At 42.3% G+C, this 23235-nt stretch overlaps 1 protein-coding gene across 5 annotated transcripts in view; it reads right to left on the bottom strand.

The window, feature by feature from the left end:
* Positions 1-23235, bottom strand: part of Enox1 (ecto-NOX disulfide-thiol exchanger 1) — a 560948-nt gene that overhangs the window by 68973 nt on the left and 468740 nt on the right. For all 5 annotated transcript variants that reach the window (XM_060391472.1, XM_060391474.1, XM_060391473.1 and 2 more), the window contains one exon: positions 17924-18108. In XM_060391472.1, coding sequence (XP_060247455.1) covers positions 17924-18108 — 185 coding nt within the window. The remainder of the gene's footprint in view (positions 1-17923; positions 18109-23235) is intronic.

The raw sequence follows: 23235 nt of genomic DNA, 5'->3' as shown, positions 1-23235 counted from the left end.
TAGGGAGATTAGTGAGAAAAGCAGAAACAGGGTTTGGGTCCTCATTGTAGGGGGTGTTCTGAAACATAAAGCAATTTGTCTCCCCCAAAGGCGGTTTGCTGGTGGGGTTCTGTTCCCCAAGTCTGAAAAGGGTAGAGAATGAAATGTGCTTGTGTCCATCTGAGAGAGACCTTCCAAGGTGTCTGGGTCAGGAGAAGAAGAGGGAAGAACCCTCAGAAAATGGTACATTTGTGATGAAGCAGTACAAATTGTCTGGGGTTGGCCTCTAAAATAAGATTTCCCCTGCTCTAGAGAGGTTATGTCTCTTTGTGTGTGTGTGTGTGTGTGTGTGTGTGTGTGTGTGTGTAATCCAAGAATCCTTTGAATAAAATGAAGAGGTGGAAAGCTAGAGCCAGAGGGAGGACGAAAAGCATAGGTTCCATAGCCACTAAGATGCAAGACCTGAAGTGGTGAGAAGTTCCCCATCTCCAAGCTGTCTGACTGAGGTGCAGGAGTTAGGTATAGAGATAGTTAATTTTAAAACAATAACTAAACTAATCAAAGCTCCATTCATTACCCTAGTATACCAGAAAATCTGTGCAAAACCAGTGATGAACTACTCTTGCACAAAATCTATTGATTGTAATGCTGAAGGATTGTTCCCAGCACTGCTGAAATTTAATGGGATGTGTACAGTCTTTAGCTAAGTACATCCCACTGTTCCACAAAGCTATTTACACTGTACCATGTGCCCATCTTTCAGGGCCTCCCCAGTCTACCTTCACATACAGGCTCACACTGGCACAGGCAGGAGGACTCTTCTACACACAGTTTTATAAAATTTAAAAAATTTAAAAGTGAGACAAAGAGCCATGAAATCCTTTTTTTTTTGTTCCTGTGTGAAACATTAGTATCAAATATTACTATTTTGAGAACTGCATTGTGTGTGTGTGTGTATGTGTGTGTGTGTGTAAGATTATTTGCTTTGAAACGAAGAGACAAGTCAGTATGTTACATTTGTGGCATAATTAGTGGTTGCCTACACCGTGCTTCTGCATTTGTTTGGGTTTATTACAACCTGCTTTAATTTGGAAGAGAATGATTTCTACACTTACTTAGTTTACCGCCAGAGAGGATCAAAGTTCAATCTGGCAGCTTCGTAAAGCTATAGAGTTGCTGTGATTTTTTGCTTGTTTGTTGTACTATATCTCATCTTTATAGACATAAATATAGATATAATATAATATAAATAGAGATAAATAAAGCTGAAGGTCACTATAATACAATCGCAAGCCTGTATATATTTCTTGGTCATTGTTGTTACCAATTTCTCTTAAGGATTAGCACAGAAAACAATTAGACACTTAGAGTAGGAGAGGCTTGCAAAGGGTACATTCCTATGCATACCTGAGAGAGGCAAATTGTGACCCTGGCTTACTAGCCGAGATCTGGTAGGAACTTCCTTGTGATGTGGTTTTAAATACTGTATCATTTACTTGACTGTGCCCATGTGAAGAGTTTGTGGGAAAAATAGATAATCTTGGGCACTCGATACCCTGTGTTCCTATGAGGCAACTTCCTTCTGGAAAGAGATATGGCTCAGAGTTGGCAGAAGGGCAAGTCAGCCCCACACCAGCATTTCAGAGGAATGTGCTGTCCAGCCCTTGAGTGAGCCACTCTGCATCTTTGATCTTCCCCTTTTGCTCATCATTCTACCATCCAAACTTCCTCAGGGGGGCTGAGGTAGCATTGCCAAGCGCCGCACCGATTAATGTCTTCAATACAGAACAAAGGAAAAAGAGATGCAGAAGAGGTTGGGAAGGCTTTAAAACCCACTTTCTCTTCAGATGTTTTCTTTTATTGATGGTGTAATTGGCAGGATCATCTCAGCTTTCTGGTTTCCACTTTCTTCAGAAGTTAAATAAACAATATTTACCAGGGGGATATTATAAGACCAAGGAACGGGCACTAAGTAATATGAGGTTCCTTGAATAGCCAAAGGTACTGAGTTAGATAAAATACTGTCATTATCTCCTTTGTAAAAATGGCAGTCTGCGGCCCAGCCAGGTCAAGTGGCTTTTAGCAAACATGAGTGGGCGGTACTGGGGATTGCAGATTGCTGCGTGGAGGGAAAGGTCTGTTGTCTGCCCCAACCCTAGCATGCTCGTTGTCTCTCCTCAGCTGATTTTCAAAACAGGCAGCCAACTCGTCATGAATTAACACCATTCATGCAATTCACAGGAGAAGGTGTCAAATGCCCTTTTGAAGAAGGGATGGGCAGTGCTAGTCTCACCATTGCCTGCAAGAGCAATTCCTCTGCAGATGCTAATCCAGTTTGCTGAAATGTATTTATTCTTAGCACTTTCCCCCCTGCTGTTATATGAGTTGCTTATCACCCTAACCTCTAGACAAGTGTGCAGAAATTTATAATATTAACCTGCTTTCCAGCCAGGTTGGCCCATTTACTTCAATCAAGTGGAGACCTGACTGAACAGATGGGTCTTTCAATGGGCTGCAAAGGCCAAGAGAGGTAGGCCCTTTCTTTGAAGCGTTTCTAACTCAGGCATGGTGAGTGAGGCAAGTCAGAAAATGCTGCGCTGGTGAATTGAGGACACGCTCCTGTGGCCTCCTTTGGAGGGGTCTTTTGTAAGTGACCTTGGTGTCATCTGCTTTGGGCACTAGATGACCAACCTAGAGTTCATTCTTACATTGACAATAGGGGCTGTTACCACCACTGGCCTCTTTGGTGTGACGCTAGCATTTTGAATCAGAGTAGGCACATGTATGGAAGAGAACTTGAACTTGACCCCCTATCACCCTTACCCCAGTTCTGGGGTAAATCTACAGATTAAAGCTTGTACATGCTATACAAGCTTTCTAACACTGGGCTGTATTTCTAACCTTTTAATTAATATTTTGAGACAAGGTTTTTCAAATTTTCCAAGCTGGCCTTGGACTTGCTCTGTAGCCCAAACAGACCCAGGAGAGAAGAATAGGCCATCTGTTTGGTAGTTTGAATCTTTAGGTGGTGCCAGAACAAACTTCATAAATAGCCAGGCATGTTTCTTTCTCATAAAGGAAGTAGAAGCAGAGGAAGTCTGCTCATTGCTCTAAACCTTCCAGGTTATTTTAATACACTTAGGCCAATTTAAAACATCACCCTTTAGCGATCTCATAACTATGGACCCCGGTCTCCAAGTGCCTCCTCCTGGGTCATTTCTCCCAGGTCAGGAGAGAGCAAAAGCAGATAAAAGCCATTTCTCTGCAGGGCAGGTTATCCTGTTGTAGCTGTTTAGCCTCTGGACTATTCCAGATCCACTTGCTTAAATTGCAGATTCTTTTTTCCTTTCATTTATTATTGTTGTTGTTATTATTAGTAGTAACAGTAGTATTAATATGTCAGGGTCTTGCTATGTAGGCCCTGCTGGCCTTGCCTCCTTATACAGCCCAGCCAAGGCTCAACGTCACATCTCCCCATCTCAGTGTCTGAGTGCCGCAACAACAGAAGACCTCGATAAACACAGCAATTATAACTATGTCCATAAAGAAGACTGGCCTGAATCCCCTTCCTGCTTCACACAGGTCTCTGCGCAGTGTAGAGCACACTAGCACTATAAACTAGTCTAGAGCTGTTCCCTTCTACCCCTTTCTGTGTGTGAGCTCTGAAGGACCAGCAGTACCTACCTCCCCTTGGACAGATGGGGAGCATGTCCTATATTAAAGCCATCTGTATCTCTCCTAGGAATACAAAACTTAAGCTGCTAACTTAATTTTTAAGAGTTAGATCAGCCTGACTCTCAGTTTCCTCTGATTCGATATTGATAAGATACTTGATCCTACAAGTTTCATCATCTGAGTTTTAAAATGTGTCCCAAAGGCATTCTTGCTGTCATCACATGTCCATTTCTGTTGAGTCTGAGTGTGGCCTTGTTTGCATCTTTAATATTGTTTTCCAGGTTCTAGCTTCCTACTGGCCAATAACACCATTTTTTTTTCTATTGGATTAGTCTTTCAAATAAACAGTACTTGGCCTTGTTGATCTGTGCTGTACTATAACATTTCACAGTCTTTATCTGTCTTCCTTTGTGCTCATTTATTTTTTAATAAGAGGAACATGTTTTCATCACTGTTTACAGTCAAAGCCCCCGATGTTTACCAGTGAGACCCACTCAATGAACACCTGAGTGGCACTTGTCTTAGAATAAAGAGGTGGTGACAGACCTAGAAATGGACTGTGGCTGTGTTGGGTGGGGGTAGGGGTCAACACAATGGATCAAGAGAAAAGAACGAAAAGCTCTGAGAAGCCTCGGCACTGGCTTTCAGCCATGGGCATGACCGTAACACTCCCTTCTTGGAAATCTATGACAAAAGCTTGCACGTGTTTTCACCTTACCATGGGCCTTTGAAAAAAACAGGAAGGCTAAAATTATCCTGTGTATGTCTGTGGAGGTGAGAAATGAAAGCGAGGAGAGAAAAAAGGGGAGGGGTAGAGAAGGGGGAGAGAGGAGGAGTGAAGGGCAGAGGTGAAGGGAGAAATAGACACAGACGGGCATGAAAACTAGATAAGCAACCGCCAAAGTGAAAAAGCAGCATCCAGTTGAGAACTTCATGATGCCCGTGTTTCCACTCATCAACTGACTGAAATGGGTGGTCTATAAAACAAGGGCCAGATTGGGCAGTAACTCTGTTTAAGTTTCCCTTGATGACGATTCAGGGTGCTTTGTTAAACAGAGGAGAAAACATAGTCTTTAACTAACCATCTAACATCTTGGAATTGGAATTCCCAATTCTATACTTTGGTTACAGTTGCAGAAACTTTAAACTGGCTACGTTTGGCTATCCCATTGGTCAATATTTCTATGTGATTCATGCTGTATCCTTGTATGTGCACAAAGGAAAACAAAAGATTTTGGAAGGGTAAAGACAGATGCTAACTAGTTGATTAGCTGGGTAGTGATACTATGACATATAAGTGCAAATAGAAATATATGCATATACATTTCCTTCGTGTTTCTAAGTTTTCATGAGTTAAGCATATATATTTGCACAGAATGGAAAAGTAAAAGCCAAGACGCCAAACAGAAACTCCAACTGCCATCTGTTTTGCTTCTATTCAAATAAACGTTTCCCCTTATTCTTCCTACTCTTACTTTCACTCTCTCCCTGCCTTCTCTCCTTTTCGTGGTCTTCATTTCAGAAGAGAAGAAAGTTGAGCAGATGCTCTAATCCCCCTGCTGCCTCTTGTAGGCAGCTGCACAGAGAAAGCCTGGAGCTGGATGCCCTCCCAACTGCAGCCCAGTTCTAGAGGCGGATGATGGCATTAGGCTGGCCGGGAAGGGATACCTGCTATGTGCAGGCAAACTCAGTGCCAGCGGGCTCAGGGCTTTACAGTGAGTGAGCAGGGGTGCTGTGCATTGGCAGACAATAAAGAATTGAAGTCAAGGCCAGACCACATGGATTCATTTTAGCATCTGTGGCTGGAAGGAGAGAAATGGCAATGGTCGAATACTGGAGGCCAGGCTGTGTCTGCGGGAAAACTCCATTTTGATTTACTACATTTAAGAGAAGATCCTTTTCACTATAAACCTGGTGCTTTTAGTGTAATACTGCACATAAGTCAGGAGGCAATTTCCAAAAGAGGTGGTGCAGGGAAATGTCATTCAAAGGTCACCCACATTGCCTGCAGAGTGGCACAAACAAAGGTCCTGTATAGTCAGGCAGTGGCTGCAAGGCTCTGGACAATTGGGATTCCTCGTTGCACAAGTCAGAAAAGGGCACAGAAGGCAAATGTTTCTAATGGTCTACAGGGCAGTGCCATTATTTCTACCACTGGCTCCTCCACTGATTCATCCACTGGCCTATTTTTCAGAGTGATGATTACTAATGAGGATGCATTTGATGATCAGATTAATTAATGGAGGCGCAAGAAAACTCATGATGAGATGAGCCTCCAATAGTTAAGTTTCATTAGGTCTTTTCTTTCCTCTCCCAGAAGTGAAGAGATTTATTTTTCTAGTTTAAATTCAATAAATGAAAGCCACGTGTATGTCGCTTTCCTTTTCATGGCTTACTCCACTAATGCAAAGACTGAGTTGGGGCCTGTGACACAGTGTCCGCAAACAGGCTGAAAATATTGTTAAATCTCCTAATACCTGGGCATGAATGTTCCACCTGGCTTCTGCAGCCACGGCATATATAGTGTCTGTATATATTCTGAGGTACTGGTGTTCAGGCAAGCATGGCTAAAAAAGTGATGGTGTCACAGAAGAGATAGAGGCTGTGGTCAGAGAGGCCTGGGCTGGAGTTCCTACTCTGCTGGGTGACACCGTGCCTTGCTCCAGTCATTTGACGCTTACAGGACTCAGTTTCTTGCCTGGAACTCTGGACGTGGGATCCTGAGATGGGGAAAAGACACTTTGGGGAGGTGGTTGGAGAGCGGGAATTCCTCATGTGAGGGGAGGTGAATCAGCATTGGCCACACAGGGCCAGGGAACTTGGACCAGGGATTGCCTGGATTTAACTTCAGGAAACATGAGTATCCTTCCTTCCTTCCTTCCTTCCTTCCTTCCTTCCTTCCTTCCTTCCTTCCTTCCTTCCTATTATCTATCTATCTATCTATCTATCTATCTATCTATCTATCTATCTATCTATCTATCTGTTTTGGCCCATCGTATTTTCACTTAGGGTACAGTGGCAGCTATACTGATAATCGCATAACTGCCTTTCAGTGTGTCCACATGCATGATCTCATTTTCTGACAACGAAGCACCAGTGAGTTTGGCAGGGCTCACCGGCCAGGTGGAGAACCTGAGGCTCACACAGCCCTCTGTTCCCAAAGCAGGATAGAAAACAGTCAGGTGGGTTCTACCTTGGCCCCCGAACTAGCTTGGTGTTTTCATCTTCTCCTTGCCCTTGGCAGTGTGGGCACAGCTTGTCTCTCTTTTCAGCATATGGTCTATGTCCTGGGAAGACAGCAAGGCTTCCAGCAGCCAGTTCTCGCCAGGAACTATGAAAATTTCGAGGAGATTTTCTCTGTGCTACCATCAGGTACAGTTTTTTTTGTTTGTTTGTTTTGTTTTTTGTTTTTTCTCTCATCTTAGAGCCCAACAGCAAAGTGCTGTGAAAATTCTCAAATCCCTAACAGATGTCGGCTGTGAGCGTTCCACACAGGCAACCAGAGAAGCTTGGTTTGTGGTTCTGGTTCCAAATGGAGCGAACAATGTCTTCAGGAGTCTTACCCTGAAGCGAGATGCCTCCTCCTTTAGAAGTCTGGAAGATGGCCATCTGCAAATGTCAGAAGACATGAGAGCTGCTGGAACACTCCACAAATGACCTTGAGGCCACTAATGAATGTCTGTCACGTGGGCTGCTGTGGTGATGTATCAGGCCAAAGCAAGAGCAGGAGAATGGGAAGAAAACGAAAGGACAAGTCTGAGATAGTCAAATGAAGATGAAGGGAGACCATGGCAGACTCCAAATCAGGAAGCTCTGGTGAATTTGCTGTTTAATGATTGAACCCTTTTTTTTAAGGCACCTTAAAGATGTTCCTGGGTATGAGGCCTTCTGTGTCAAGTAAAATACTAATGACTTTAAATATGAATGTGGGAAAACCTTGTGAATAATTCTTTGTGCAGAAAGAAAGGACTCACATCTGGGTAGATGAAATAGCATGGGCTAAGCCCGGGCCATGTCTCTGCACTTGCAGCTTGCAAAGACGTCAGGTTTTTATGTGTGTGTATCTATTTATATACACACATCTCTTTTGAACCTTTGAAAGCTGGAGGCTTTTTTAAAAGAAACCCTCTTCTGTACATTGTGAAATGTCCTTGCTTCATACAGTAGTACTGAATTCTGTTCTGATGTATAATGTTTGCTTGTATTAAAAACATGACCATATTGTTAAGAAACTTCTTCCTGAATGAATAATCAACTTTAATCATCATGTATCGGATGCTTCTTCCTTGCAGTTGGACAACTGAGGTTCACAAGCTGTCTTTAGAAGGTAGATTTTCAGGATGCGTTAGAGCCTACATTCCAGACTAACCCATCTGTAGGTTTTCACACTCACCAGTTAGTATCTAGATATTTAGATATTACTTATCTAGAGATAAGTAATCATGCTAAAACATTTGAGTGCCTTCTTTTACAGAGATTTCTCATTTTCCTTTCTTCCTGCTCTTCTGCATTTGTGCCAGTGTCTTTGATTAAACAACAGCAGTAGAGGTGGGCATCTTCTCAAGGTATCATCCATGCCTTTCCGTTGTGTTCTTCAACCCCATCTAGACCATCCTGTACTCTTCAGCTTCTCACAGTCCCTTCTCAAAATCACCAGACTTGGTTTTTATGTTACTCCACCTCTTCTTCTCCCACTCCCTGTTTTTTGTTACCCTTTTTCTCTGTTCCAAGAGCAGGAAAAAGACAGGACTGGCTACCAGCGTCAGCCATTTCTCTTTATTGTATATTTCAGCCTTTTCAGCTCACATTTTCTTGCCATCTGTTTTCCTTTACTTATACAGTTTCCACTATGCACTTACCCTCTCATCTTGGGCCACTGTGATGGTTTAAATGAAAATAGTACCCATAAGCCCATAGGAAGGGGCACTATTAGGAGGTGTGGCTTTGTTGAAGTGTGTTACTTGGGGTGGGCTATGAGGTCTCAGATGTTTAAGCCAGGCCCAATCTCTCTCCTTTTCCCTTTCTTTCTCCCTCTCCTTCTCCCTTCCCCTCCTCCCTCTCTTTCTCTCTCTCTCTCTCTCTCTGCTGTCTGCAGCACCAGGTCTGTCTGCCTGCATTCTGCCATGCTTCCTATTAGAGTGATAATGGACTAAACCTCTGAACTGTAAGCCAGCTCCAATTAAATGCTTTCCTTTATAAGAGATGCTATGGTCATGGTGTCTCTTCACAGCAATAGAAACCCTAACAGAGTCCCCATTTTTTTCCTGACTGCTCCAGACTCCTTATTCCTTCCTTTTAGATGTTCATAAAATATTTTTGCTGTTTTTCCTCTCTTGTATTTCTAGGTGGTCACACAAATTTCAATATCTACCCACCTCCACTTCCTTTATCTTTGGCCATGTGCTAGCTGGGTCAAGGATTAGATTAAAGTTAAAACCCTTGAAACAGGCCCCTGCTTAATAAGACAACGAATGTAGTGTGTGTGTATGTGTGTATGTATGTGTGTATGTATGTGTGTGTGTGTGTTTGTGTGTTCCCTTCCTCCAGAGACTCAACTCAAATGTCTGTCAATGAATAAACTTGTAAGAGCAATGAGAACAGAAAGGGAATTCTGGAAAATGCCAGTAAATGATAGATTTGGGCACTTGTGGGATTTCCAAGCTTTCCTTAAGAAGAAGTGTGTGGTCAACATACCCTCAGGTACCTACTGTCTGGGAAGGCCCCAATTAACATGCAGGAGCCTCAGCTACAGTGATGAGCATTCCCACACAACCTCCAAGAAAGCAAGCCAAGCCCTCACACTAATGGTTAGAACAAGCCTCTACATGAAGAGAGCTTAAACACACACACACACACACACACACACACCACTACATACATACACACATACAAACATAACATACCCATACACCTTATAAACACTCACCCACCCACTGACATGCACACAAAATACACACACATAATACAAGCATTCACACATACAAGCAAAACACACCCATACTCTACACACATACCATTCACACACACACATGCACACACACCACACCCATGTGCATGCACATATACATGTATGTGCAAAACAAAACAGGAAAAAAAAACCAAACAATTCTGGAATTAGTATTTAGGAGCAAAAAAATACCTTTCAAGTTTCTAAGTAGAATCCTCAAAAAGATTTCAGAAGATAATTCAATTATAAGATAAAAATAAGATAACATAAAAAAGCAATAACCAGAGAAGAAAGTAAACTTTCAGAAACCAAATAATATGCCCAAAGCACCTCAGATAGATAACAGATAATGCTAAAGCAGGAAATAGTAGGGAAAAGACTGTAAGTCATACCCTAGCAGGCCTATTTAACTGGCAAGCATTTCAGAAAGGTATTCAACTCTAGGACTAAAAGTAGAAAATAACCTAGAAATCAGAGGCTACTGTTAGAAACAGGCTCTTCCTACATCCGTCTGTTTTCTCATCTACAGGTGCTGGTCTCCTGGCTCTCTGCAGTAGGGCCTTCTAAAGCTGGCTGGGAGAACCAGGACTGATGTACCTTCAGGAATTTCCAGAGCTCTCAGAAGTAAATTTAACAAAGAAACCATCTCTTTTCCAATGTTTCTCTAAAGTTGGAAACACTAAGCATCTACACAACATCGCACCAATGCAACCACATGCAATGTTCTCACCACAACCAACAACCTCAAGTGACATCCTTACAACAACCAATGTCACCACCACAGCCAGCATTGTCACAACAGGCACCACAATCAATATCCTCACTAGAGGCAGCAACCCTCACCACAGCCAGTGCCATCACTGCAACAGCGTTCTCACCAGAGCCAACATACTCGCCAGAGCCAACATTCTCACCAGGGTTGACATTCTCAACTATAAGCCAACATCATTCGTCCCCACAGCCAACATTCTGACCTCTGAGTCAACATTCTCATCACATTCTTGCCACAGCCACCTTCAATATCACAGCCACTAATACAACGGCGGGCAACATTACCATCGTAACCAGCATTATCACTACAGCCAACATTATCACCAGGGTACCACCGCCTCCACCACAGATATCTTCAGTATGACATAATCACTACCTCTGCAGCCACCATCACCTTCATACCTGCTCTCATTATTGTCTTGATTTTTAACATACAGACATACTTCATTACATGTGATGAGGGAGAGGCATGTACTGCAAGCTCTTTTTTATATCCACAAGAAAGTACCGACTGAGCAAATGAGCCCTTTAAACAGGCATCCAGGTGGCCAAATACATTCACTAATGCTCTAAATTAAAAACACTAGAATTTATTTCATAAACATATATTCCAAAGTCGAACTCTCAACCAACATTTAGAAGAACTAACTAGAATTAATCTTACTTTACAGACGACTTCATATCTTTATAAAGTAGTAACATTTATCCATGTGCCATAATGAAAATAAAGAAAAGCATATGTGTCTTCCACTCCGATTTCAGAGAGAAAAGACCCACTCGATTTCTAAAGTGATGTTCATCATAACAATCCTCTTTTCCTCTTGTTGTTTTACCTGATCTATCCTTGCTAAACGTTGTCCAGAGGGCTAAAAGCCCTGGCTATTCCTAGTGTCAAGCTAGTACACTGGTTCACTGGCCTATGATGGCTCATTTTCAGACTGTCTTTGATAATACTATTAAAGAGCACACGCTTAAAAGATTTATGAAGGAGCTGTAATAATCATCATTAATCACACACAGTTTTGTGATCAGCAGTTTTAATGGCATCCTGTTGTTTTTTTGAATATTTATCAGTCCTCCTAGTTGTTTCATGTAGGTTTCAATCCAACATCTGACTTTTTTAAATGAAGGAAGTATGAGTAAATGTACTACCAGGAAACCCAATTAAAAGTTGATTAGACCCTTTGGCTGAAGATACTAGACAATCTGAATGCAAGATACAGAGAGATCAAGGTGAAACAGAGTTTTCTCCCTGCTGGTTAGTGTGTTTTGTGCCAGGTGGTGCTATGTGGGCTGCTGGTGGTGGGGTAGCTGGCAGGGGTAAAGACATCAGTAGGCTTACCCATCTGAGAAATCTATGAGCTATAATACTAATCTGCCAGGCAAGAGGTAGCCATTGGCTCAATAATGGCAACACTATTTGGGGTACACCCAACAACTTCCTGATTAGATTTGAGGCCCACTCTATAAAAATAGATCTGTCTAGTACTGTAGACCCAGTCCAAAACTTGTCCCTGAAGAGGTCTTAGCCCCTACAGATGAACCTAATAGGACTTCTGGTTAGCTGAATTGACATACTGCCAAAATATCTTCTCAATACATTTTTATCTATAGACCAGGATACTTTAAAAAAAAGCCTTAATAAGGGAAGTTCCTCCACGCAGCTAATGGGTGAATACAAAGACTCATGCTTACAAAGTTGCTGAGAAAAAAGGTTAGTTGAGGGCTTGGATATAAGTCGGACATTTAGAGTACCCTCTTGAAACTCAGGGAACACTGCAGAAGAGTAGACAGATATAATGTAAGAGAAGACAGAGAAGAGGGCTGTGTAATTCCATCTCCTAAGCTTGACACAGGCATTGCAATCCTTAGTCATAGCCAACTGTGCCCATGGGCACTGGGCTTACGCAAGTCTGGCCAGCCCTGCAGTTGGTAATGAATGGAGAAGGAGCTCTTGGGGCTGATGCTGGTCTATCAGCAACTAACAGATTCTGGGAGAGGGGGAAGTGAAGGAACTAGTTGTTATATCCACTGGTGAGCTTCCCAGGCTTTGGTTAGTTCTAAAGCCAGTAGCATATAGATTGCCACAGTTAAACTCTTTAGGGTACAAAGCAAAACAAAACCCAAATGAATATGAGAAAGAGGTTTATATGGGAGGGAGTCTGACAAGGATGGGAGGGAAATAAGAGAGGGAGGGAGTAACCAAATGCATTACATATATTAAGAAATTGTGACAGAATAATTAATAACATACATTTGTTTTTAAGATTATGTTTAAGAATATGGTATTTGGGGCTATGCTCCTGAATGAAAATAAAAGTTCTGTTTACATTTAGATATGGATGAGCTCTAACAAGACCACCATTTACTGCAGTGGTTAACAGTGACAGAGCAAACTAACTATGCCTGACTGACAAGGGCACAGGACACCTGGAACACTCCTGCAGCCTTGTGGGAATTCATCGGGTTCCGGCACTCTGGAAAACACAGAGGCAGTGTTTTAAGAAGGATGCGTTCTGTGCCATCCCAATCGTCGGCAATTATCCACGCGCAGATGAAGAGTTACTTCTACACAGAAGCCCTGGAAATGAATATTCATAGCAAACTTGCGCATATTTAACCCAAAGTGCAAACAATGTAGATGCCTATGAACAAGTGACTAGACAAATCACCTGCAAACTTGTTTTTACAATAGAATTCTGTAGTTCCAAGATCCCTTTTCTGTCTGAAGAGAGTCATAGCGTGAGGGGCATCAATGGGCACAGGCACCCAGTGAGGCATGCGAGTAACCAGGGCATACCTAAATTTACTAGCATTCCAGCATTGGGCAAAAAAGCAAGTATCATTACCACAATTACTTGGCTCTATCTGGCTAATAATGAATAAAAATGGGGGATATAGACAAATAGGTGTGGGCTTATAGGAAATATTATGAGAAGCTTTAACCCCTCGTTGGAACATCCTGCGTCAGTTCTAGAACTAGCAGTGGTGGTGTCCGAGGTCTGAGTAGGTTCAGGAGACCATTGCCCCCAGGGGCGAGACGTGCTCCATGCCAATTGACTAACTCCATGTTTTCCTCCAATTTTGAAAGTCATTTAAGGTTCTTAAATTATTTTTTTCCCTTTTTTTTAAAATTTTTCATCAATTACACTTTATTCATTCTGCATCCCCCCATAAGCCCCTCCCTCCTCCCCTCCCAATCCCACCCTCCCTCCTCCCTCTGCTTGCATGCCACTCCCCAAGTCCACTAATAGGGGAGGTTCTCCTCTCCTTTCTGATCTTAGTCTGTCAGTTCACATCAAAAGTGGCTGTATAGAATTCTACTCAACAGAACAGAAAGGGAACAAAGCAAACGGCCACACAGAGGAATCTGAAATGCACGCTGCTAAGTGAAAGCAGCCAGCCTAAACGGGCTGCAAACTGGAAAGTCCTGGAAATGGCAAGCTGTACGGACAGATTTCAGCTCAGCGGATGTTGGATGTGGGAATGAATGAATGTGGGCTGGAGATAGTGTCCATGGAAATAACTGACATATTGATCACAACAGTGCTGCTTACGTGATTATATGCATTTTTCCAAAATCACAGAACTAAATGCTTCTAAGGACCCAATTTTATTTTACTAGATCTAATGAAACAACTCAGTGTAGCAATCTGAAGATGAACAGACCTTAAAATGTTTATTCTTTATTTGTATACCTAAAGATATAAATGAAGGTAAAAAAAAAATTGGCACTAACCTCCTTAGCCTCCCAGCAGAGACAGGCTAACTTAATTGCTGTCATATGGCTGGGTAAAGGCAATCCTGTTGCCATGGCTACAAGCTGTTATTTCCTCTTGTGTGAAATGTCTAATATTATTAAATTATGACTCATGTGTAGTGTAGGGTCAAACTTAGAAACAAACACCAGAACAAAGTCACCCTAAGGCTTTTCATTTTTAAGAACTATGCTCCATAATTTTTTTTTCACAAACACATAAGAAATGGAGTCATGTTGGTGAACATATTGGCAAGGGAGTAAACGAAGGAAAAAATCAGAAACTTTTGGCTAAACTGGAAGGCAATTCTAAAAATTGTTAGTTACTTCTAAGACTATTTAAGACTCATTTTTTTATTACTGTGTGTTATTGTTGTTGTAGCAGCAACACTCTCTCAAATGTAGGTGAATTACACAAATGATCCTATATCAGGGCTGTTATAGTTTGGATCTTAAATGCCCTCCAAATGCTGATAATGCCGAAGGTTTGGCTTCTATCAGGGCCTGATGTTGGAAGGTGGTATAACCCTTAGGTGAGGCTTAGTGGAAGAAAGTCAGGTCACTGACATGAGCCCTGACTCCCTATTCTCTCCTTTGCTTCCTGGCTGCCTAGAAATGGTCAGTCTGTTTCCCCCACACCCTGTCCACCATGACATTCTTCATAGCTACAGGCCCAGAAGCAACAAACCCGACTGACCATGGCCAAAATCATCTGAGGCCAAGCCATGGGCAAAACACATTAAGGTTACAAGTTTGTTTATCTCAGGTATTTGTTACAATGATGAATTGACTTTAAGGTTTTACAGCTGTGAGGATTCTCAGTGGTGAGATTCAAATAAGCTGGTTGTAATTTATTCCTATATGACAGAAGATGGTAGAAATATGGGCCTTAAAAAGGACCTACGTTTAAACACGTGTTGCTACAGAAGAGCCATGCTTAACAACCAATACATTAAAAGCATTGCAAAGGCTGTGGGCACAGTGCTTCTATGTACTAAGGAGTTGCCACATGCTTGGCATCCGGCATAACTCTAACTTCTCCTGCCTCACTCTTTATGATGGTATGAATGTCACACAAGCCAGAGCTCCATACATACCATGCTGTTCTTGCCTCTTGGCTCTGGTCCTTTCATCCTGTACTCAGTACATACTTTTGATTACCATGTGCCTGTCATGATTCCTCAGGTACTCTATCCCATCTATCCCCAAGCCTTCTGAACTCCAGGAGGTGAGGTTATTTGGAAAAGAGGCCACTGCAAACATGTTTAGCTACAGTGAAGTCAGACTGGAGAAGGCCGGACTCCTCACCCAGCATGGGCTGTGTTCTTAGGCAAAGCAGAAATCTGGACGCACATACAAGGAGAACACCATGTGAAAACAAAATCAGAGAGCAGGGAAATGTGTTTTCAAACTAAGAGGAGACCTAACTGCCTACAGTCTACCAGTTACTTGGGAGAGCAGTACCTCGCTCTCAGCCTCGGAAGGAACCAACCTTATTGATGCCTAGATGTTGAACTTGTAACCTTTGGAATGTGAGGTGACATTAATCCTGTTGAATTCAAAGCATGCTACAAAAACAAACAAACCTTTGTGTTAAAGTGCATTGCCTCGCAGCTAAGCAATTGTGCAAATGAAACTGTACCAGCTACTACTCTGTCTGTCGAATGACTAAGGATTCCTCACACCACTCTGTGAAGCAGATGCATGGCTTGTGTTCTGGTGCTGAGACCCCAGCATGTGTCTCCCTGATGGAGCAGAAGACGCTCGCACACTGCAACAAGCCTCGAGGTTTTATCTACTTTTAAAGGAATTAGAGACATCTTTTCTGGAGGAAAAGAGATCCTGCTGCCTGAAGTGTGACAGTGGCTTGCAGGCTGTGTCTGCCATCCTGATCTTTGGGGAAATGGACAGATTATCATGCTGGCAAGTCCTATCCCCGCACCCCTTGTTGGGGCATATGGACAACCCCAGGGGCTTCACACAGCAGCTGTTATATCAGCTTTCCAAGTGCAGGGACCTGAGCAATGACTGCAGTGACATTTTCCTGGCTGGCTCTGACCTCCAAATCTCACTGATTAGTCTAACACACACTGTGAACATCAACCAGTTAGGACTCAGAGCCAGGGCTCAAAAAAATTACTTTAAAATGGTAAGAGATACTTAAGACATAATCTCTATGACCTGGCCATTGCCCAATTCCCATTATGTTGTCTGTCTGTCTATCTATCTCCTTCTTTCTGTTATTTTTCCTGGTCTGGCTCACTTTTTGTGGTTGTCATCCGTAATCATGAAAACATGTTTGTAGGTCCTCATTTAAGAGAGCAGCAATATGAATATAGGAAATTCAGAACGCTCTCATTTCACAAACTTCCCAGCATCCAAACATCTCTCTCTCTGGCTTAAACGAAAGCAATCTTTTTTCCCCCACAGAAAGTATTGGTTGGGTTTGCATACTTAAAGGAGCAATTAAAGGATAACTATGTGAAATGGTGATAATTTATGCTTTATTATTTTAAGCTAACTCAAAGACCCCAATGTCTGGAGTATATTATTATTATTAACTCATATTAATAATAATGTGTATGTGTTCAGACACATTCATCCATGTTTTTCTTTTAATTCTATTTCCTTAACTGTCCACATTTGGGTTTTCCTCTCTCCATATTACTTCCCATATCATGTGCTCCTCTCTCTTCATCCTCAGATCACAGCCACCACCTTTCTAATGACATCTACAGAGTTCATAGTGCCAGGCTAAAGTCTGCTATTCTTCAACAAAAGCACAGCTTTTTTCATTCCTAAAGCTATGTAGCCCCCATTCAGGACTTATCCATTCCATCAGCAACCACTGCGTGTGTGTGTGTGTGTGTGTGTGTGTGTTTGCACATGTGTGCTGGTGTATGTGAATTCATGCACATGATATATCATTCTCAGGCACTATTCACCTTGATTTTGAAGTCATGATCTAGCCAATTAGGCTAGGCTGGCGAGACAGCAGGCCCCAGGGCTGCACCTGCCTAAGCCTCCCCAGTGTGGGGTTGTAAATAGGGTTGAGTGCTATAACACTCAGCTTTCTCACATAGGTTCTGGGGATTGAACTGAGATCATCAAGCTTGTCTGGTAAGAACTCACAGACTAAGACCCAACAACCAATTCTTAAACCTGACTAGAGCATAAGTATAAGGCAGAGATGGAAAGAATATAGTTTGCATTGGCGAAGATCTCGAAAATGAACAGAAAGCAAACACATAGCTTTTGTAAAGATCAGCTGTCAACCTTTGAACTTAAAACATGTCCAATTGTAAAACACGTTATTACAGTCAACAAGAATGTGATCACATATCATGGATACACACACACACACACACATTCCTATACCACTTGGTTTTTTGTTTGTTTGTTTTGAGACAGGGTTTCTTTGCGTAGCCTTGGCTTTCCTAGACTTGCTTTGTAGATGAGGCTGGCCTCAAACTTACAATGATCCCCCTGCCTTTGGCTCCCTGAGTGCTGGAATTAAAGTCATGTGCCACCACACCCAGCTATGTGCTTCTTATAATAAACCTCCTTCTTGCCCTTCGTTTCTTATCTTTGGGGTGGTTCTCAACAGATTTCATTAGAGTGACTTCTCTCCAGAGATTAGCTTTCGCAGTCGCCTTCTGTGTTTCCCTTTGCTATGGACTTCGCTTGTTGGCCATCCTTTCTCCTCCTTCCTCCTTTCCAGCCAGTGGCTGTCTTTCACACCCACTGAAAAGCCCCCAGCCCCACTCTCCCAGCAACACACATGTGCCCAGTACCTGCTGCATGCCCTGCATGGTTTGCTGCAGGAACTGTAGCTGCTGGTCCTTGGTGAGGTTTTCTTCTGTTCGGAAGAGCTGTTCCTTCTCTTGCTTCAGCAGCTCCACCTCATTCCTATAGGCATCCAGTTGCCACCGGAGACTGTCATTCTCCTCTTTGAGGGCATAGGCCTGAGCAGCAAGGGCTGAGCGATAAACACAAAAAGGTTGGAGAGTTATCTTCCTGACCAGATAGAGGTGTCCTTTGGTGGGAAAGGAAGTCTCACCTAAAGTCCAGATTCACATCATCTCAGAAGGAAAACCCTGATAGCTTTGCCTCAGGGCTCTTTGTTTTACAGTTAGCATGGACCACTTTAGGACTGATTTTGTAAGGATGGCACCCCTCACATCCTAGACAAACACTATGAGCAAAAGCCCCAGAATCTCTTTCATCTATTCAGTTTTTCCTATCTTATGTATGAATGTGTTCGTTGGGCACAGGATTTATCCCTCAAAATTCCTACCTCTTGACCTCCCCCAACCTCCCGCAAACCTGGATACCTTCGAATAAACTGGTCTGCCATGCTCAGTGATGAGGAAAATCAGAATTCTTGGCAGCCAGCACATCTACCGCACGACTGTCCTCTCTCAGGCTCTGTGACTGCTCAGCTTCTTGGAGGGCTTCGTGCTTTCCAATAAGTGACTGTTTCACAGGCTGAGGCATGCAGCAGCCTCCCAGGGGAGGGAGGAGCTGATGTGCACAAAGCTCCTTCTTGCTCTATTGCCGGGACAAATTGCACAAATTGTTTTCTCTAACTGCCATCAGAATGGAAACCTAGTTCCACCTGCTTCACCAACAGATTAAAATTCTTTCTTCCCTACAAGGCTGAGTGGTTACTCTGCTCTTCCCTGAAAGCTGAACGTCTCACTGTGTTGATGCAGACTTAATTTGTATAATTTCCCATCTCCTTGTCACTGAGAAATCAAGGCAGTTTCGCTCAGGGCCGTACACACCTTGAGGCTCCAGAAACATCTAACACTGAGTGACAGGGTGGTGGGAGACAGCAATGGAGTAGAGGAAATGGCTTGCCCTGCTTCCATCTTCATGCTTTGTGGCTTCCGCAATGTAACAATGGCTTACTGGGCATGCCCATGGGAAAGCTCCCTGCATCTAGGGCTTCTTCATATAGACTAGTCCATCTCTCCATCAAGCCTAGATGCAAGTCTACAGATTGCTGTTTCAACAGATGAGGGCCATGGGCACAGAGCAGTAAACACTTATTTGGTTAAAGCTACTGAAAAGGACTGTCAACCCAGAGTCCAGTCAGTTTTCCTGGTTCTGACTGACACCGCTGTGTCAGTTTATGTGAGTTCGGTTCTTGACAACTGTTCAGAAAGAGTGTCTCCCCATATTCTCCAAGCAGTGGCCCACTGCTTCCCTCTCCCTATGGAGAAGTCAATTCTTTACTTTTGAAAAGAAGAGAAAAAGTTTAACAACACTTGCAAGACTTATTGCTAGAAATGTCTTTACGAATTTGACTAAAACTGTGCAAAGGTATGGCGTAGACCCCTGTTCATGTTCACCTGCCATTTATAATGACCCAGGGAAGGACTGAGGTTAGCTAGCTACCTCTTGGCTCTACTACACAGCTGATACAGACGTTCACTGAGGTACTCAGAGACCTCAGAGAGTTCTCTCCCCAATAGCAAACATCAAACTAGGTTAATAATAGTTTCACAGGTGAGTGTTTTACAGTATTCCACTTTGCAAAAAAACAATAACATATGTGTACTACACACTGAAATACTAACCAAACAGAACATGCAATTAACCAGGAAACTCCCAGCATCAAGCCATTTGGGATCAATTAGTCAACAAGCATTTACTGTGGACTAAAGAAAACATAAAATATGTCGCTTATGGCATGGTCTATTGAAATACAATAAAAACTAGCACCCCTAAAAGGAAACTAATGTACTCAAGGTAATAAAGGGTAGAATGATGCTCTGGATAAAGTAGGTACTCAATAAATATTGGCCGAATAAACAAATAAACAACTTAGTGTTAAGGTATAAAACAAGGGAATACATCCTAGAGGGGTTTTGAAAAAAGAATGGAGCCTACAGATTGACAGGATAAAAGTATGCTTTGGAAGATGAGAATCTTAGAAGTGGGGAAGGATCTCTCAGTCAGGAGCAAGACCAGAAGCAAAGGGCCAGAAGTGGCAACCAGAGGGAGACTGTTCTGGGCAGTAATGAGAGACGCTGGGCCTTTTTTATTTTGATTTCTTAAAGGCCAGTGTCTTCCTAGAAGCAGTGAACAAGAGGTAGAGTCTGGGAGAGGATGGGAATGTTCAGACCCAACAGGGTGAGAACTGCTGAATGTGTTTGGGGTAAGGGAAGGATGTGAGAAATTGGTGATTTATGAAGATTAGTTTAGCAGTGGTGCACGGGATGAACTGGAGGTTGAAGAGAATGAATAAGGAACTCTTGATTTGGAGTATGTATATGTACAAAACCAAGGAGGAGGTGCTTTGCCACTTTCTGTGGACTTATGAAAGGCCCAGGGCTTACCCAGGGCCACGGGTTGGTGCTTCTTAACACTGTGTAGCCCACCCTCAGATCTTGCCTATGCATGGAGATATCAACTCCTGGTAAGGTCAGCTCAACACTCTACAAGTCAGTGGCTAGGAGGCATCACTTGCAAGAAAGATGTTGTAACGGGGCAAAAAATCACCAAAGATGCAGATGATGAAAACAAGTGTTGGCACTACATGAGCACATTATTACATTTAGTGACATTCAAAGACACTTAAGTCATTTCCTTAGGAAGCTCTATTTGGGCCCCCCTTTCAATTCAGAGTGGCATTTTTATTATCATAACTGATAGCAGGTGTTTGTGAGGAAATCGATTAGTATGCAGGGATGAGAATTACATTTTCCAAATGAGTTGCGTGGTCTGCAAGATATGTTGAAATCCGTGTAGCAAGATGCAAGCAGTTCTAAAGCATGTGCCAACAGCATCATTTAAATAAATCATCTGAACATAAATACATACAGGGAAAGCGCCATCAGTTATTTTAGGGACTGTCTTTTAACCTATGGAATGGTTCAACTGAGGGTTTTTGTTCTTGGCTAAGCCATGGTCAATGTACCTGACAAGCAGACTATAATGCTGGCCACATTTCTGGAACAGAAATATGATATTATTATGTTTTTAAAAAAAGAGGGAAAGGAAAGGAAACAGCTGTAATTCTCCCCACCCCTCAAAAATCAATACAATAACCAATTCTATCACTGTCTTCGTAATTAGTGCAAATTAACTGATTTATGTTCCTGATTAAATAATTTCAGGCTTAATATTTACCAGAAAACAAAAAACAAAAAACAAAAAAAACTTGGTCATTGCCATGGTGGCGAGGTAGCTATTTTCTAAAGGGTGAAAAATTGTGCATTAACTCCACGTAACTTCAGGCCACCTGTTTCTTGTTTAAAAACAGGAAAACAGGTTGTTTGGGGTCATGCAGTGGTCCCAAATGTACCCCACTGTTAAGGTTGCCTGGAAGAGGCTATGTTACATTTCTTGGACTAGAACGCTGAAAGAAAGAAAATCCTAATAATGCCTGTCAGTTTTTGGTGTGTTAGAAACCCAGAAACTTGAAAGGTCAACTCATTTTTCTTCTTTTCTGCTTTAATTTCTTTTCTTTTTTCTTTTTTTTTTTCTGGGACACTGTACTAAATTAAACAGTCTTGATAAATGTGTCACTAAGATTCTACAGCAAAATTTACCCTTAAGAGAACTGTGCAAGAAATCCACTATTCAAATAGGAGTAAGGATTAAAGTAAATGACTTTCTGCCTCCAAATAAGAACATCCAGAGTGCGCTGTGTTCCAATAAACTTGAAATATTTAGGGAGTACCATCCGTGAGGATTACCAAATTTCAGCTTTAAAAGGAATCCACCGCAATACTCTGTAAACCATACTGAACACAATTAAACCTACTGTTGGAAGTTTTAAGAGCACTATTGAATCTACGGGTACCTGTATTATTATCAGTTAGTTCTCCAACATATTATTCATTGAGAAATGAATAAGGCAAGGAGCCATTCCATATTCAATTCAAAAAGGGTAAATATTCATACATGCTGTATACTTTAGAAATTTCTGGATACTGCAAGTGTCTAAAGCAAAAGAGCAATTAAAAACATTGGGAAGATCCTGCTAAGCAAAAAAAAAAAAAAAAAATCTGTTGCATTTGGAAAATTAGCATTGAACTAGTAAAACTTCTGAAGTGATGGTGGTATGTGAAAATTGATCCAGAGATTAAACTGCATTGCTGAGAAAAAGGTTTAAAGGTATTACATGGCGTTCCATTGTATCCTTTACCGGATTCTATATAAACCACTATTTCCTATATTAATTATGGTCAAAGTGACCTCCTCCTCCATTGCCTGCATTACTTACTGGGTTTCCATGGGAACAGATAATGGCATGCTTAACTTCTTTACGTAAATAATCTGGTGAAAGCCTTGAAATCTCTCTTACCAGCCTGAGCCAGCCTCAGAAAAATAATTAGCAATATATGAAAAATGTAAGTTATTTTGGGTTATGTCCCAGTAAGCTGACAGTGTGTTAATATCTTTTTCATGCTCAGGCAAGATGTAACTAAATAATAAAATGCTTTAACATATTGTTGCTGGCAATTGCTGCACTTCTCCGGAACTGTTCGCCTTTGTGTCTTTGGGGAATGCTGTGTTGAACATTCTCTCTCTACTTTGCCAGTTGTGCTCCCGGAATGTTGGGAGGATGTGGCTAAATGGATTGCACTGGCCGCTGTCCAGGTAGGCAATTGTCCTTACATACAAGGAGGCAGGGGTAGGCTGGAGGCCTGAGAGATAATCCTCCAATATTCCAGAGCCTTCAGGGGCTCCCCTCTGTCACAACTTTGCCTTTTGATGCCTTAAGAAAGAGAAGAAGCTATGATCCAGTGACCTGGAGACTCTTTCATAGGTCTATCTGCTTCACTGTGTAAACCTTTTGGGGTTAGTTATAAGGTCCCCAGATGCTGGTCTATGGCAAAAACCATTATGCTTCTCTTTGCACAATGTAGCATTGTTCCCAAGGCGAGAACTGACCACACTAGGAGATACACTGGACTGTTTTTTTTTTTTAACAGATTAATTTATTTATTCATTTTACATCCTGATCACAGCTCGTTCCCTCCCCTCCTCCCAGTCCCATCCTCCCTCCATCCTCGGAAAAGCCTCCCCACTCAACCCACCCCAGCACATCAAGTTTTATCAGGACTGAGCACATTCTCTTCTCCTATGG

This window comes from Meriones unguiculatus, chromosome 9 (assembly GCF_030254825.1).
Source record: "Meriones unguiculatus strain TT.TT164.6M chromosome 9, Bangor_MerUng_6.1, whole genome shotgun sequence".
NCBI lineage: Eukaryota > Metazoa > Chordata > Mammalia > Rodentia > Muridae > Meriones > Meriones unguiculatus.
Note: the sequence above shows the minus strand (reverse complement) of the source record. Positions and strands in the feature narration are given on the sequence as shown.